Genomic DNA, 16,663 nt, shown 5'->3' with positions numbered 1-16,663 from the left:
GGCAGGAACATCCGATTGTGACTGGTCCAGAGGCTCCGTGTATTTTGGGCATAGACTTCCTCCGGAATGGCTACTACAAAGATCCTAAGGGATTCAGGTGGGCTTTTGGAATAGCTGCAGTGGAGATAGAGGGTATTAAACAATTGAATACCTTGTCTGGACTATCAGAGAACCCATCTGCAGTAGGACTCTTGAAGGTAGAGGAGCAGCGAGTGCCAATTGCCACCTCAACAGTGCACCGCAGGCAGTACCGGACGAATCGAGATGCTGTGATCCCCATCCACAAGATGATTCGAGAGCTGGAGAGCCAAGGGGTGGTCAGTAAAACCCACTCACCCTTTAACAGCCCTATCTGGCCCGTGCGAAAATCTGACGGAGAATGGAGATTGACTGTAGACTATCGTGCCTTGAATGAAGTGACTCCACCACTGAGTGCGGCTGTACCGGACATACTGGAACTGCAGTACGAGCTGGAGTCCAAGGCAGCAAAGTGGTACGCGACCATTGATATAGCTAACGCGTTTTTCTCCATCCCTCTGGCAGCAGAATGCAGGCCTCAGTTTGCTTTTACATGGAGGGGAGTGCAGTATACCTGGAACCGATTGCCCCAGGGGTGGAAACACAGTCCTACCATCTGTCATGGACTGATCCAGGCTGCACTAGAAGAGGGTGAGGCTCCAGAACATTTACAATATATTGATGATATCATTGTTTGGGAGAACACGGCAATAGAAGTGTTCGAAAAAGGAGAGAAGATAATTCATATTCTCCTGGACGCCGGATTTGCCATTAAGAAGAGCAAAGTCAAGGGACCTGCCCGAGAAATTCAGTTCTTGGGGGTGAAGTGGCAAGATGGACGGCGTCAGATTCCTGCGGATGTTATTAACAAAATCACTGCTATGTCCCCACCAACTGATAAGAAGGAGACACAAGCTTTCTTAGGTGCTATAGGTTTCTGGAGGATGCACATCCCTGAGTATAGTCAGATTGTGAGACCCCTTTATTTGGTTACCCGCAAGAAGAACGACTTCCATTGGGGCCCTGAGCAGCAGCAAGCTTTCGTCCAGATCAAGCAGGAGATCGCTCATGCTGTAGCCCTTGGTCCAGTCAGGACAGGACCAGATGTGAAGAACGTGCTCTACTCTGCAGCCGGGAGCCATGGTCTGTCCTGGAGCCTTTGGCAAAAGCTACCTGGCGAGACCTGAGGCCGACCATTGGGATTTTGGAGTAGGAGCTACAGGGGGTCTGAAGATAACTATACTCCAACAGAAAAGGAAATCTTGGCCGCCTATGAAGGAGTCCAAGCCGCCTCGGAGGTGATTGGTACAGAGGCACAACTCCTTCTCACACCCCGACTACCGGTGCTGGGATGGATGTTCAGAGGAAAGGTTCCCTCTACCCACCATGCCACCAGTGCTACTTGGAGTAAGTGGATTGCCCTCATTACGCAGCGCGCTCGAATTGGGAAGTTAAATCGCCCTGGGATTCTAGAAATAATTACAAATTGGCCCGAAGGTGAAAGCTTTAGCGTTGCAGATGGGGAGCCAGAGCCAGTGACCCGGGTTGAGGAAGCTCCGCCATACAATCAGTTGCCAGTAGAAGAAACACGTTACGCCCTATTCACTGATGGTTCTTGTCGTGTCATAGGGATGAAACGGAGGTGGAAAGCAGCTGTATGGAGTCCCACTTGACGGGTTGCAGAGGCTACTGAAGGAGAGGGTGAATCCAGTCAATTTGCTGAAATCAAAGCTATTCAACTGGCCCTAGGTATTGCAGAGAGAGAGAAGTGGCCAAGGCTCTATTTGTATACCGATTCTTGGATGGCAGCCAACGCTCTATGGGGATGGCTGAAGAGATGGAAGGAGGCCAGCTGGCAGCGCAGAGGAAAACCAATTTGGGCTGCGGAAGAGTGGAAGGATATCGCTACCCGGTTAGAGAAGTTACCTGTGAAGGTTCGCCATGTAGATGCCCATGTCCCCAGAAGTAGAGCTAATGAAGAGCAGCAAAACAACCAGCAAGTACATCAGGCTGCAAAGATAGGGGAGTTGAAGATAGATCTCGACTGGGAGCATAAGGGAGAGTTATTCTTAGCACGATGGGCCCACGATGCCTCAGGCCACCAGGGTAGAGATGCCACCTATAAGTGGGCACGAGACCGAGGGGTGGATCTAACCATGGACAGTATCTCTCAGGTTATTCGTGACTGTGAGACGTGCGCTGCCATTAAGCAGGCCAAGCGACTGAAGCCCCTCTGGTATGGGGGGCGGTGGTCTAAGTACAAATACGGGGAGGCCTGGCAGATTGATTACATCACACTGCCTCAAACCCGCCAGGGCAAGCGCTATGTACTAACCATGGTAGAAGCCACCACAGGATGGTTGGAAACCTATCCTGTGTCCCATGCTACAGCCCGTAACACTATCTTGGGCCTTGAGAAGCAGGTCCTTTGGAGGCACGGTACTCCCGAGAGAATTGAGTCGGATAATGGAACTCATTTTAAAAACAATCTTATTAATACTTGGGCTAGGGAACATGGCATCGAGTGGGTATACCATATCCCCTATCATGCACCAGCTGCAGGGAAGGTGGAAAGGTACAATGGATTGTTAAAAACCACCTTAAAAGCATTGGGTGGGGGGTCTTTAAGAAACTGGGAGCAACATCTGGCAAAGGCTACCTGGTTAGTTAACACTCGAGGTTCCACCAACCGAGCGGGTCCTGCTCAGTCTGAGCTCCTTAATATAGTAGATGGGGATAAAGCCCCAGTGGCCCATGTCAGAGGTTTGTTGGGAAAGACAGTATGGATCAACCCTGCCTCGAGTACAGACAAACCCATCCGTGGGATTGTCTTTGCTCAAGGACCAGGTAATACATGGTGGATAATGCAGAAAGATGGAACAACACGGTGTGTGCCTCAGGGAGATCTGATTGTGGGATGAGACTCATATATGAATGTCATTGTTTGTTGAATGTGAGACAGAAGGAAACTGTAAGTGTCAAAGGTCTGAGCAAGTAAGATGAGAGAAATGCGTAAGTGTCAAAGGTGTGAGTAAGTGAAATGAAAGTTTTTTATTGTATGTTCACGATATGGGATAAGGGGTGGAGTGTCGTGGGGTGACAGCCTTCAGCCTTTATCCCAATATCGTGTGTTGTGTCTGGCAGCTGTGCCTTCCCCCCCCCCCCCCCACCCCTGGCCGTCTTGCTGTGGCCAGATGGGGAAAAGGGGGGAGGGGGTGTGCCCAGGCACTTTTCGCTTTGGGCTTTTGCTGCTTGGCTTGGCTAGCCGCTTGCTTGCTTGCTTGCTTGCTTGCTTTCTGCTTTTTTTTTTTGCGCTGGTTTTTTTTTCCTTTTTTCCCTTTTCTTTTGGTCTCTCTTTCTTACCCTCCCCTGAAGATACTGGACCGGCTCCGGATCTGGCCTGAGAGCTCCAGGACACCTGAAGCCTGCGACAGAAGCTCGGCGCCCTCACAACACAGTCTGGTTCCTTTTCTTTTCTTGTGTTGGGGAGTGTTCTTTTTGTTACTTGTAAATAAATAGGTTTTGTTTTCCACTTTGCTCCTCCGAGGAATTCCTTCCCGAACCCGGTGTTGGGGGAGGGGTGGTTGGAGGTTTGTTCTGTTTTGGGGGGGGCTCCCTTTTGGAGATTTCCCCCTAATTTGTCCTAAACCAGGACAGCAGTTATCAGTGCTAAGTGCAGCAAGGTGGAGGGCTGCTGTGAGGGAAATGGACTCCAGCTCAGACAGAAACATTGCACAGATGAAGCAAAAAATGGTGCACAGAAGGTTTTTTTCCTGATTGGAGAAACAAGCTAGTCCTCTGACACCTGTCGCTTGAGGTCACGTCTGCCTTGGGACTGGCCCAGGAGCTTTCGGGAGGTACCACCATCTCTCCCCGTGCGCCTGCAGGGAGCACTGAGGCAGGTGGGAGCGGGCGCCACGCTGTCTGCTTCCAGAGGTGACCCAGCGACGCCTCGGCTGCGGAATGTTGCCAAGGTGCTCCTTACAGAGATCACACATGGCATGGCAGAGTTTGGGAGAAAGACGCGGTGTGGTGTCTCTCTGAGTAACCCCAGAACGGCAGGGGAGGAGGTCTAGGGAGCAGCTTTATCCCTTCAGGAAAAAGCTTTGGAATAGCGGCTCAGCAAGCGCCGGCCGTGGCGGGGGGCGTGGCCCTGCCGCTCGGTGGGCGGGGCCTTTCCCGGCTGTAGGCGGGGCTCTCCTCCCTGCTTCTAGCGCACCCACGGCCGCGCGGGGGCGCTCTAGGCCGCTCCCGTCCCGTCCCGTCCCATCCCTGCGCTGCCGTGCCGAGCGCGGAGCCGGCGCGGCCGCCATGGAGGTCAGCGCGGACTCCGGTCAGTGCTGGCCCCGTAAACCTCCTCCTCGGGGCCCGCCGGGCGGGGCGGCGGCGGCGGGGCCGGGCCGTGTACGCGACGGGGGCGGGCGGTGGCGACGGCAGCTCTCTCTAAATATAAACTGGCGGTGACAGAAGAGTGGGAGCTTACTGCTGTCGAGGGGAGCTGCCGGGAGCAGGAGGAGGAGGGGGTGGAAGAGGTGGAGAGGGAGGAGGGGGAGGAGGAGGAGGAGAAGAAGAGACGCCGCCGTCGGCCCGGTTCCGGTGCTGGAGAGGGGTGGGAGCTGCGGGGCGTCTCTCGCCACCTCCCCTCCCTCCCCAGCCGGCAACATGGCCGCGGCCGCCCAGGACGAGCTCAGTAAGTGCTCGCGGCGCAGGGACTCGCAGCGGGGGCGGGCGGGCGGGCAACCCACGCAGAGTTTCCCCGCAGCTTCCCCGCAGTGGGTCTCCTCTGCGGTGGGGCTCGGCCCCCGGCCCCGCCGGGCGGTGACGGCAGTGGGACCGGACCGGCCGTGGGAAGCCATCTCGGGAAGCGGAAACCGAGAGCAGCGGCACCTCCCGCGTCCCCGGCTCCTCCGCGGACACGCCGGCTGCTTGACCTTGCGGGGAGGTGGCGGCGGCTCCTGGCCGGGACGGACCACCGGCTCCGGGGGAGCGGCCTCCGCCCACCGCTCCTGTACGGACACTGGCGGCAGCGCCTCTGCCCGTCGGTGCTCTCGCCCTGCGCTGTGCGACTGCCGTGTTTGAACCACAGCAGCGGCGTGAGCACAACGCCGGCTGGCCCCTCCAGGGGCGGGTTCTCCCCGAGTGCTGTGCCGGGCGGTGGGTGCGAGAGCGCATCGCGGCCGCCGCTGCGGCGCTCGGCACATGACCGGAGGTGCCGCTGCCGCCGAGCATTCGAGACTGCGGAGCTCGGCCCTGCCTTCTTGTCATCTCCAGAACCCTTTCTCAGGGACTCTGGGAAAGCACCCGATCAGCTGCTCTGTGGAGAAGCTTATGGAACTTCAAAAAAAGCGGTTTCTCTTCCCTTGCGTTTCCTGGCCTGACATAAAGATGGTTCTTATCTGTGAAGAGTTAATAGCTAGATAGCATATGACTCAGCCAAATGAGAGGGCCTTTGGTTGCCCTGAAATAGTACTTGGCAGTCGTCAGAGAGAAAGGGCAGAAGAAATACTTTGAGCATATTTGAGCACTGTTGGCTTTCAGTACTAAAGAATTTCTGTGTGCTCTTTCTTCATTTGTTGTTTATTTTTTTCATTGTTGTCTGTTGGTTTTTTGTTTTGTTTTTTTTTTTAAATTGTGAGCTTCTGTGTAGACAACTTCCTAATTCTGCTCTTTGTTAGATGTTACTGGAACTAGGCTGAGTGATATAATAATGGGTGGCGATATCCCTTATGTAGCCAAGGTCCCATGGTGGAGTAGAGAAGAATCTTGATGCTGTACTGATCCTAGAACTGGAGGACCCAAATGCCAAGATATTTTTTCCATTGACACCTGGGATAAATTGATGTAAGGACGCTGAAAGCTCTTACTGCTGCTGTCATTGAAGAAATTTTTTTGTTAGACTTACAATGCTATCATGATTCCCCTTGGTGAAACCAGTCAGTGTGAGATCTTTTCCTTGTGACTCCTTGGCTTTTATGTGTGCGTACTCTGACTTTCCAGGCTCCAGATCTGATCCTGCAAAAAATTAGTCCCTCAGCCATATGCCTGTTGCTGCACCGCCCTTTCTCTTAAGCTGGGCTAAAAAGACCAATATCCCTAGATTGAGATTCACATTAATAATTACATTATGTCATTCAGGTTATTTGACCTTGACATCCTTCAAAAATGAGAGAGTTTTATTGGTTTGCTTAGGAATCTTTTCTTTGGCTGGGAGGAGGAATCTCTTCTTGGAAATTTCTTTTTGTTTAGTTTGAGTTTTTTGCGGTACCTCTCTGTCGCTGAATAGAAGGTACTGTAATCTTAAATAAAAATTTAATTAAAGCTAATGGAAAAAAGAGTAATTTCATGTAGAGAAAGAGAGGGAAGCTAAGCCTCCATATGGGCTTGCTGTCTTTTGTTACATTCAAATAGTTAAATTTCAGCATATTTGGAAAGAAATAATTTCTTTTTCAGGACTAGGATGACTAGTCCTGAAATAACAAAAATGATTACCATTAGTTTTAGATTGGAGAACCAAGTTTCCTTGCTTTATATTCACATGGCTGTAGGAAGTTTTCATCTGTAGCCCCTGTCAAACATGGAAACTGTGTAAATGCTGTGTAAAGGATGCTTCTCACTTTAGAGGACAGGTTGTTTAAAGGCAGCATAAGATATGGCAATTTAAAAATTAATGCAAAATCAGTAAATTGTCCCTAAAGCTACAAGAGTTCAGATGCAAGAAAGGCAAGATAATCTTGCGTAATAGTAGTCATCCATTCAAATGGAGAACCTGTGACTGGAATATTGCAAATTGCAACATGGGTTCTGGTGTACTATTCCAGCTTTTACGATGAAAGAAGTGAAATAATAGAATGGGAAAAAACCATAATATATCCCTCCTCCACCAGGCCTTCCTAGCCTTTTCCAGTCAAATCTTGTAAAACAACTTGCTGAGTGGCCTGTTCATACAAGTGCTCCCTTAAGTTTTTGGTTGTAGGCACACAAGGGGTTACTGGTAGAGACAAGAATAGCACCAGCAAATCCTGACTCACTGTTTGCTGCTATAATCATGCTAGTTATATTTTCTCCCAGTGTCTAATAACATTTGAACAAGAATTTGACTCCTATTTTAGTAGTTGAGCAGCAGATGGGAACTTTATTCTTCTGCGTGTGGAATAATGAAGAGTTACTTAGTTCTAGAGAGACAAAAGGGTGTGTTAGAGTTTTTGCTTTAGTAGGAACTTGCCCCTAAAACTACCCCTGCCATCCAGGAGGTGAAATTGAAATGCTTTTGCTCCCAGAACTCTTTATTTGATGTAGGGCCCTTTGGAGAAAATGTAAGGTGGACGCTTGTGCATGTAATGCTTCTGCAGCGTTCAGGTAATAAAGGAGGGTCTCAGGGGTTTTTGTCTGATTTACTGAAACCATTGTAGAAATTATTTATTTTGTCGCAGTTCCACCACTCTGCCAAACTGATAGTTCTCAGGAAAGTGAAGATAAATTCTAACTTCGTGCACAGATCTGCTCTGTTTTGCAGACAACTCAGACACTTTTTAGTTCCTCAGATGTTTTGTGGTTAACAGTCAAACTGTGAAGTACAGCTAGTTTGACATGTCCTAGCCCCAGCAGTTTCTCGAGTCAGTTTTCATAAAAGGAATACTCTGATACTCTGCTACACAAATGTGCATGCTGAGGTTCTGTGTGGAATAGCTGGTGTGCTGTATGTAATATCTATAAATGCCAGAGGGAACTGATTTGAAATGGTACTGTACTTGGCTGAACTGAGAGAGTTCTGTGATAAAAATACAGATATACAGTGGCATAGCCAGGTTTTTTTTTTCTTTTTCTTTTTGGTAATTAAAATAATGAGGGTAAACTCTTTGAATTCTTGGCTCTGTTGAGGTAGCTATTTTACTGTTTATCCATATTGTTATCCTTTTTCCCTCCTTGTCATTCTCTCACTTATCTTTGACGAGCTCCATGTCAGTATTTACCTGAATGGAAGGAAAGGGCATGTTTTTCCTGAGAGCAGGCTGTGGGGTTTTACTGTTACCTTGGATGACCACAGGGTCAGTTCTGAAGTAACGAAACGTAAAATAATGCTCATTCTTTTATGGATGGTATTGCAGAATTTGGAAGTTAGTGTCTCATTGTCAATGTAGGTTTTTTGTAGAGTTTTTATGCATTATCTGTGTTTTGAAAATGATTCCTTTCTGTTTTGTCTTTGCAAGGTTAAGTGCTGAAACCAGTGTTCCTCCTTGTAGTCATAAATGGAGATTAGAAAGAACCAGAAGTGAAACATGCGTTTCCTCACAGATAGGTAGCTACATTGCCATGGTAACTTGGGAATTGCAGATTCCAAATACACCATGTCAGTTTACACAAATTGAGCACTGGTGTTGGAAATAGAGATACAAAGATACATCTTGTTTTTCTGCCCCTTGTTTCTTTTACATACAATGGAAGGAAATGTTTTCTTCATATGCAATGCCTTTTGTTCAGTTCTCCATATTTATCTTTGTCTTCTTGTAAGCACCTTTTTTTCCTCAAAAAAGTGCCACAAAATTGGTGAAAGTACGTTTTTTGTGAAAGTACTACACAGCAACATGAAAAGAAGTGATTGTGCCAATATATGTGAATAACTCTTTCAAATTCTGCATGGACTTAGTTGTATGTATTTTAAAAGTAAATCTACTTACCAATTTTTTTACTCAAGCACCTTATTCTTTGTTGTACTGTGCTTTTTAATCCATAGTAAAATGCTAACTGTCATAGCTGTGGCACATGTATGATTTTTCTAAGATTGGTTTTCAGCTGCTAAGGCTTTTTGCAAACAGTTTTTGTCCTTTCTGCCCGACCCCCCAATCCTCCTTGGTATGTAGTAAAGCAAGTTAGACATCTTGCTTTACTTATTTTCTACTATCAGATAAGCTCCTAAAATTGCAGTAGTGCAGTTTTTCAGTTGGTAGTAGGGGTGTAAAATCAGATGGAGAACATTTTAGCTCTATACTTAAAACTTTGGAAATGCATGACATGGGGAATTGAGACCAGTTGCAAACGAGCTGTATTGTTTGATGTCTGGTCCATAGTGGTCTGTTTGCTGGCTGTGAAGAGCCATTCAGGGAAAGGCACTTTCCTCATGCCAGCCAGGAGGTCTGCTGCGCACATGAAGACAGGACATAGCATTTGAGATGCAGATACTTCATCTACAATTACTTTTCTGGGCCATTGAGTGTGGTGCTTTAAATCACCAGTGTTTATGATTTCCTGTAATGAATGCTGTCAGCTTGAGAGATGGTCTTAATTGTTAGTAGAATAAATTGTTAGTAGAATAAAAACCATGGAGGAAATGTTTGATGTACAATACTTGGGAGGTTTTATAGCTCTTTGTTTTCCTGTCCCACTGCTATGGATACAGCCTGCATCAGCAGCATGAGAGAGTACTCTGACTGTACTCCTGGCCGGTTTCTTAACTACATCCAGGTACCAGTATCCTTGAATTGGCTGAAGAGTCTTGTTATGATTATGGTTAAAGAAGAATATCTGATGACAGTATTAGGGCTTAAATGATTTTGCAGCAGAGGTATGAGCAAAGTAATAAACTTATCTCACAGACAGCTTTTTTCCCTCCTGATTTCTATTATTATTGCTCTTGATATTATTATTATTTCAACCATTCTAGTTGTTGCTTGAAACAAGAATAATGGAGGAAGCTGGAAGTGGGGCAGGTGCTTGCAGTTCAGTGCATTGCTGCATTTCCTGAGAGCACATGCAAAGTGCACTCAGTCAGTTTCTCTCCCTTTGAGAAGGTCTGTGTGTAGTCCAGTGACTACCAACAAATGGCTTTGGAACTAACTTCAGTTGTGTTTCCTTACACTTCTTTTTGATCTGGTGCAATATTAAAGAACATGTTGAGAAAGTTCCTCAGTTGACTTGCTTGAGAGTGATGGATCTGCAGTGTTCTCCTGGAGTTCTAGGTGCAAGGGGAAAGATTTTATAATTTTTATTAATTGTTAGACTAGAGTAATTTTAGCTGCTTGATGTGACTTCTGCAGTCCCTTACTGCCTGTGTGGTAGTGAGACACCAAGGAGGTTCTTGAATAGGGGCTCATTGGGAAGGGAGGAACAGGAGGGGTGGGGGAAGGATGACACAAGAAGGAAGGTGAAAGGAAATCAAATATGATTTTTATAAGAATTGAAACATGAGATAAGTGTTATAGAGCCATTGACTAGCTGATACCTGAGTCGTCTCTGAAATCTGTCTGAAATGAGATTGACTCATATCTTCAGTTTATTGTATAGATGCTGCAGACTTTTGGCAGTAGTTTCCTTGACGGTAAAATTTCATCGTCCTCTGTCTGTTCAGTTGGCTGTCATATTTGCTCAGCAGAAAATGAAATTTTGGAAGTGGTATGTTTGTGTTTAATCTGCATCTAGCAGAGGAGGAATGGTGCTATGAATGCAGGGATAGCACAGGTTTTAAAAATAGGACAGTAAAAGCTTCTGAAGCCAAATCATCATAGGTTTGCTGGTTAGAGCTGTATTTGCATTTCAGCATCCCTTTTTTTCACTTTGGTTCTAATGATATCCATTCACCTCAGTCTTTACTGCTGCCCTGTACCAGTGCTTTTTTTTTCTTTTTTTTTTTCCCACTGTAGCTGTTTACAGTCAGCTTGATGATCCTTCTCTGCTGAAGGAGGCCTCTCCTTGGTCTCCCTCTAATCTCAGCTTACCATAGGTCACTTTACATTAGTCTTTGGGGAAATACTTCCTCTTGGTAAGATGTCTTAAGACCTTTAGTCCTTCAAAAGCATTGGGTCTCTTTGCTCCCTTGGGTCTGGGCTTCATTGCTGCGGGATGAAAAACATGCTCTTGGTCCTGTGCACAAGAACTCTGCTCGGTCCAGCTGTTGGGAATGCTGCTGTTGTTGGGGAAGCTTTGCTTTGCTTCTGGCATAGCTGTTGGGGCAGCTGCATGCTGGCACTTAAAATAAGGACTTTCAACCTTGTTTTTATAAAAACAAATGATCCTCAGCCTTTGTGCTTGAGCTATTGATGGAAGATTTTGCTGTCATCTGTTTTTATGAAATGATTTTTTGTTCATTCCTTTCTGGATTTGGGGAGTAGATCAGCTGGCCAGAGGAAGGCAAGTTGAAACACCCCAGCTGCTTTGTGGAGTGATAGTAGGATCACAACAGTGTATCCTACATTTCATGCTTGTGCTCTTATTCCTATTGATGATAGTGCTGTGTTTTTGAAAACAGATCAGCTGCTTAAAACAAACAAGTAACTGGCTCAGCCAACATTTGTTCAGATTTTCTGGGAGACCTAAGTGCCCCAGTGGACAGGTGCTGGACAGGTTAGCCTGTGTCAAGATGTTTTATGAATACTCCTGTAACCCTAACTGATGCATATCAAATTTACCCTGGAACAGTTGTCTCAAGCTCCAAAAAAACTGATTTTTTCACTAAATTGTTTCTTGTGTTTTCTGGTGTGTAGACTGTTCATGCAAAGGCAGCCTTAGTTGTTTTTGTCTTTGCTAGGAGAGGTCTCTCTGTACTTGTGAAGGCTAGTACTACAAGCCACCAGGCTAGATTCTACCATGAATTGTTTTCTTGTGTTAAAAATCTGTGATGAGTACTTTTGAGATATAAGTACTCTAATGACGTTGTGCAGCATTTCTTTTAAGTCCGTTATGGGATGTTCAGAAAAAGTTTTCGTGCTACAGAAATTTTGAGTTTCAACCAGTTTCTCTTTTTCTTTTTTCTTTCTTTAATTAATTGCAGATCAGCTGGAGCGCGTGTTCTTACGTCTTGGCCATGCAGAAACAGATGAGCAGTTACAGAACATTATTTCCAAATTCCTACCCCCTGTTCTCCTCAAGCTGTCCAGCACACAGGAAGGAGTTCGCAAAAAGGTAAGGGTTCAATTTACCATAAAGATATATTGTCCTGGTCAGGGAGATGGAAATGCCTGTGATGTATCATGGTTTGCTATGCTTGGATGTTCTCTGTTGAGAAAATTACTCTTTGAGGAAATTTTATCATTACTGTAATAGAGAATTGGTTCATTACACCTGTTAGAGCTTAAACAAAACAGTTAGTGCTTGTGTCAGCATGGGTTTTGCAGATGTGTGGAGGCTGTATTTGTTTCCCCTTGAGGCCAGCTAGCTCCGAGTTAGCTTGGGACGAAGGCTTGCTGCCATCGGGACTGTTGTCTTGGCTTCCAGGGGTGTTGTGCTTCCGCCTGACTTAGGGCACGTGTGAAGCAAGCTGCCTTCTCTGCACAAAATACCATGAAGCCATACTCATTGATGTCATTCACTTGATTGATAACTGGAATAAGAGCAAGAACAAAGTTATTTTGAAGATGGACTGTCATACATACCTGAAAAAAATCAGTTCTGTGGTACATAAGACTGCTTTACCACAAAATGTATTCGGGTACCTTACTTAATATGTACCAAAACTGTTTGATTTTTGCCTTTAACCGGGCATAAGGAGCAAGGACCAAGCAGTTTTAGAGGTGGAATTTAATATATGACTATCAGCATTCAGTTTCAGGGAAATTCAGTTTCCTACATTAGGTTTTAGGTCTGGTAATAGGAGTGGAGTGGAATGTTTTAGAGTAGAGTGCAGGTGAGGTGTAGGAGGTTAGTGGTGGAAAAGAAGTTTTTCATAAGTCCTTCTGTCTTGTAGAAATAGGGAAATGGTCATACTGTCACTGCATTTATAAGTAGATTTCAGAACCTGCAAGTTACTGAAGCATAGATTTTTCTCAAAGTTTTGCACAAAACATGTCTCTAAGAGTGATTACATGAGAGTGGATCTGTTGAAATCCAGGATGTTCCTCTGACAGCCCTGGAGGACTTGAGACCCTGGCAGGGGACTCAGAGACCTTGGCATGGAGTCAAAGACACCTGTGCCTTTGATTTTAACCCATGGAAAAAATTACCAACTTTGTGCGAAGAGTTACAAGCCACAAGAGTTTGAATAGAATGATAGTGAATTTATCACCATGTGAAAATGTAGAATTTTGGAGTTTTATAATGGGGATTCCGGAGGCAAGATGGAGGGATTTGGGCGTGTCCTGTCCTTCCTCCTGTTTCTTCTTAGCCTCCATCTTCTGCTGTGATGGCATTTTTGGATTGGTTTAGAGTACAGACAGACTGTCTAACATAGGTGATGTTAGACAAAAATTATTGTAAATAAAGTACACGTAGTTTTTAGCATAAAAAGATAACACCGCTCTGAGGTCGGTCAGTGTGCCTGAACCTGACCTGCCAGACAGATCTCGGTGGGTTGGAGAAGGAGTGTGTTAGATAGGAGAAAGTAAACAACCTTGAGAACGAGAGCCAAGGAATCCTGTCTTCTTCTTTGGTCTTGGGGCTGGGAAAAAGAGACTTTCTAACACCTCGGGGTCGTCTCAACACCAGAGACCTCGTCATGGATCCATGGATGTCATGCCATTCCACTGTGTTTAAGGACAGATACTCCAACTCAGATGGGGTGTTCTTCTGAATACCTGCTTACCATGTGTGCTTGAAGCTGTGAAGAAAGGCATTTAACCAGCTGGTGAAATTTCCTAGGGTATTTTTGTGTTATCTTTTCTCTCTAACCTGAAATCTATTGTCAGTTATTTGGGAGTGTTGGATGATTCAGGAAAGGGGGAGGACTAGTCTTTTGAAAATTAAATTTAAAGAAGCCTTTTGAAATCACAAGCCTATTTAAGGGTGTATTGTAGTGGTAGCTGTTAATAGTTTTTACATGAGAGTGAATAATGAAATAGAATGCATTTCTTCTTCCTTTTAGGTGTTTAAACTCTTGATTTTCATTCTCACCAGATGTTTATAATACAAGCAATTATAGCACTTGATCGTTTGAACATGTTTCTTGAGTTCTGTCTAAGTATCTCCTACCCTTTCTCAGAGAGATCTGTGTAGACAAGTTTTTTTCCTCTCTAAAATAGTATGAATTTGTAACTGTTGCAGTAAATTTACAGCAGCAAAATTTGGAAGCTGTCAGTTTTACCTAATTTGTTAGTTTCTCTCTGATAAACAAAGTTTTGATCACATGCTTGCAGTCAGCTCTGCAGTTTCTCTGGATTATAGCTGGACATTATTTTGTTTGAGACCTAGTCATGGAGTGGATGTAAAGATGGTGTCTAAGAGGCTGCTCATATGCAGCTCAGCATCCATATGGTTCTGCAGTTTCCATTATGGGCTTCAGTGACAACATATTATGACCAAGGCAATGATCCCTTGAAAACACAGGACACCCTGTCTCTTTGGCTTGAATTGTTTGAAGTCAACATGAATCTAGGACTGGCTCTGACTGGTTTTGCTGGAACTGAATTGACTTCATCTAATGTCACTTATATTTTTTTGCACCACCTCTTTTGAGAATCTAATGAAGTTTGCAAGCAACATGCAGATGTTCAGTGTGATTTCTCAGAATGGATAATGATTCCAGAGTAGAAATTGTAGTTTTTCAATTTTCTTCATTCAGTTACGATACCTCCTTCAGGAGATTTACAATTGACACTTTAATGATGCTAAGAAACTACCTAGTGGGATTGTAGAATCATGGGATAATTCAGGACTTCAGAAGGTCTCCAGACCAATCTCCTATTTAAAACAGTCCATTACAAGTTCAGTTCAGGATGAAGGTGAAGGTTTTATCAAGATGGGTCTTGGAAAACCTCTGAGAATAAAAACTGTACAAACCATCTGGGCCCGAACTTCACTGCTTGATAGTCTTCATCATGAGGGAATACCACAGTGCACCTCTCTTGTTTCTACACACTCTGGCCCCAGTTTTGCTTTGCTGTCTGGGGTCATTCCCCTCCTGCATCTGCCTGTTCCCATTGGCATTGCTGCTGGAGCTCTCCCCACCCAGGCAGGACTGCACATTGCTTCTGCCTGGCATTCCCAGCACCCCTGTTGGCTTCTCCTCTTGTTTGAAGGATTTCAGTTCTGTAATGTTCCACTCCAAACAGTTGTACACTTATTTGGTAACTTTATTATAGGTGGGGATGGTTTTTTTTGCCTGCTTTGTGAATTGGAGTTATTCTGCAGCTCATTATAGAGCAGGAGTACAGATTTCCAAGCCAGAGACAGTTTTGACAGATAGTAACCAAACTGTGGAGAGAACTGGTCATCTTCAGTAATCCTTTCTTTTATTTCTGTTGGTGGATGTTATTGGTTGTGGTGTGGTTTGGGACTTTAGTGTTTGTCTTAACAGTGGCATGGTTTCAAGATAATATAAATGATGGCTGCTGATTTGTTACAAATTAAATAATCAGTTAGATCAGGCCTGGTTTGCTTATACTAAGCCTACCTAATGGATTATGGTTGATGATTGGACCCCAAATTAGCAATATTAATGGTGGTTCTTTCAAGTTTGTTTGCTTTTTTTTTTTTCCTTCCTGTCAGGTCATGGAGCTGCTGGTTCATCTGAATAAGCGCATCAAAAGTCGACCAAAAATTCAGCTTCCGGTAGAGACACTGCTAGTTCAGTATCAAGATCCTTCTGCAGTGTCATTTGTCACTGTAAGTGTTCTTCCAAGACTGTTGCTGCTTTACTTTAGCAAGCAGAATAGTCTTTAAAGCTCCTGTATTTAGTTCTGTCAGTTTTCCTAGCAAGTATGTAATTGTTAATGAGGTTGATGTTTTAAGAGCTTGTTTTATATTCCGTTTTATAGTCTGGTGTGGGTGAAACTTGGTTTCATAAAGCATTTTGCTGTTCAAATTAGACAGTTACTCTTGATATTTCATGGTTGCATGAATCGTCATTGCTTGTATTGTGAAGGGTCTGTTCATTGGTAAAAGCTGCATTTTGCAAGCAGCTACCAATCCTTATCCTGATATCTGCAGGATCAGGGTTTTACTTAAAGCACCATTATCTCTTTGAACTCATGAGGACCTGTATTTTTATGTGGTTTTAGGGTCAGGACTGTAGCTGAGCAAGATGAAAAAAATGTTATTTTATAGATTGTGAAACTTTCACAGATTATTTCATTCAATCTAATTTAAAAAGTGAAAATAGTTTCATAATGTTTTTCCAAAACTATGAGACAGTTTACATTTAAGTTTTTATCGGTCTGTTGCAAATCATCATCATGAAACAAAAGTGATTAAATCATAGGAAAACTTTGTACTTTTCGTTTTACTGTTAAGTCCTGCGTGTAGCATAAATTAAAAATATGACATCTTAGAAATGTTTGGAGAAATATTTAGACTTTAAACAGCAGTGACATACATAAAAGTAGTCTTAGGTTGTCCTCAGCAAGTGGCTTTATCTGGAATTCACATTTTTGAAATGGCCAAGACTTCTGGAGTGCATATGTCTTGTCGAGCAAAACAAACCATCTTGTTTAGAGACATACTTGACAAACTCTGTATTTGGCTGTACTTGTCAAAAGATCTTGTCGTTCATGTATCTCAGCAATGCATATTCCTTTGCATCATAAGGCTTCATAACATTTTAACTCAAGTGTCATGTACAAAGTAGTGTAGTGTACTACAGCACTCCTCTTTGGCACTGCTTTCAGCCAGGTCATGGAACACAACTCTTACCTCTGCAGTTCTTGGCTGGATTTAGATGAACAGCATAGTCCAGTATTCAGTATTGCTCTGCTGTGCTGTCCTGTCACTGGACTCTAACTGCATT

At 44.6% G+C, this 16,663-nt stretch overlaps 1 protein-coding gene across 2 annotated transcripts in view; it reads left to right on the top strand.

Moving 5' to 3' along the window:
• The first annotated feature begins 4,192 nt into the window (after window positions 1–4,192).
• ECPAS (Ecm29 proteasome adaptor and scaffold) overlaps window positions 4,193–16,663 on the top strand; it is a 59,895-nt gene continuing 47,424 nt past the window's right edge. Inside the window, exons 1-3 of one of the 2 annotated variants that reach the window (XM_074532734.1) lie at window positions 4,193–4,351; window positions 11,780–11,910; window positions 15,427–15,543. In XM_074532734.1, coding sequence (XP_074388835.1) covers window positions 4,330–4,351; window positions 11,780–11,910; window positions 15,427–15,543 — 270 coding nt within the window. In that variant the 5' untranslated portion in view covers window positions 4,193–4,329. Of the gene's footprint in view, window positions 4,352–4,550; window positions 4,709–11,779; window positions 11,911–15,426; window positions 15,544–16,663 lie in introns of those variants that run through there. The other variant, XM_074532733.1, reaches the window with a different exon arrangement.

Source organism: Zonotrichia albicollis, chromosome Z, assembly GCF_047830755.1.
Source record: "Zonotrichia albicollis isolate bZonAlb1 chromosome Z, bZonAlb1.hap1, whole genome shotgun sequence".
Taxonomy (NCBI): domain Eukaryota; kingdom Metazoa; phylum Chordata; class Aves; order Passeriformes; family Passerellidae; genus Zonotrichia; species Zonotrichia albicollis.
Note: the sequence above shows the minus strand (reverse complement) of the source record. Positions and strands in the feature narration are given on the sequence as shown.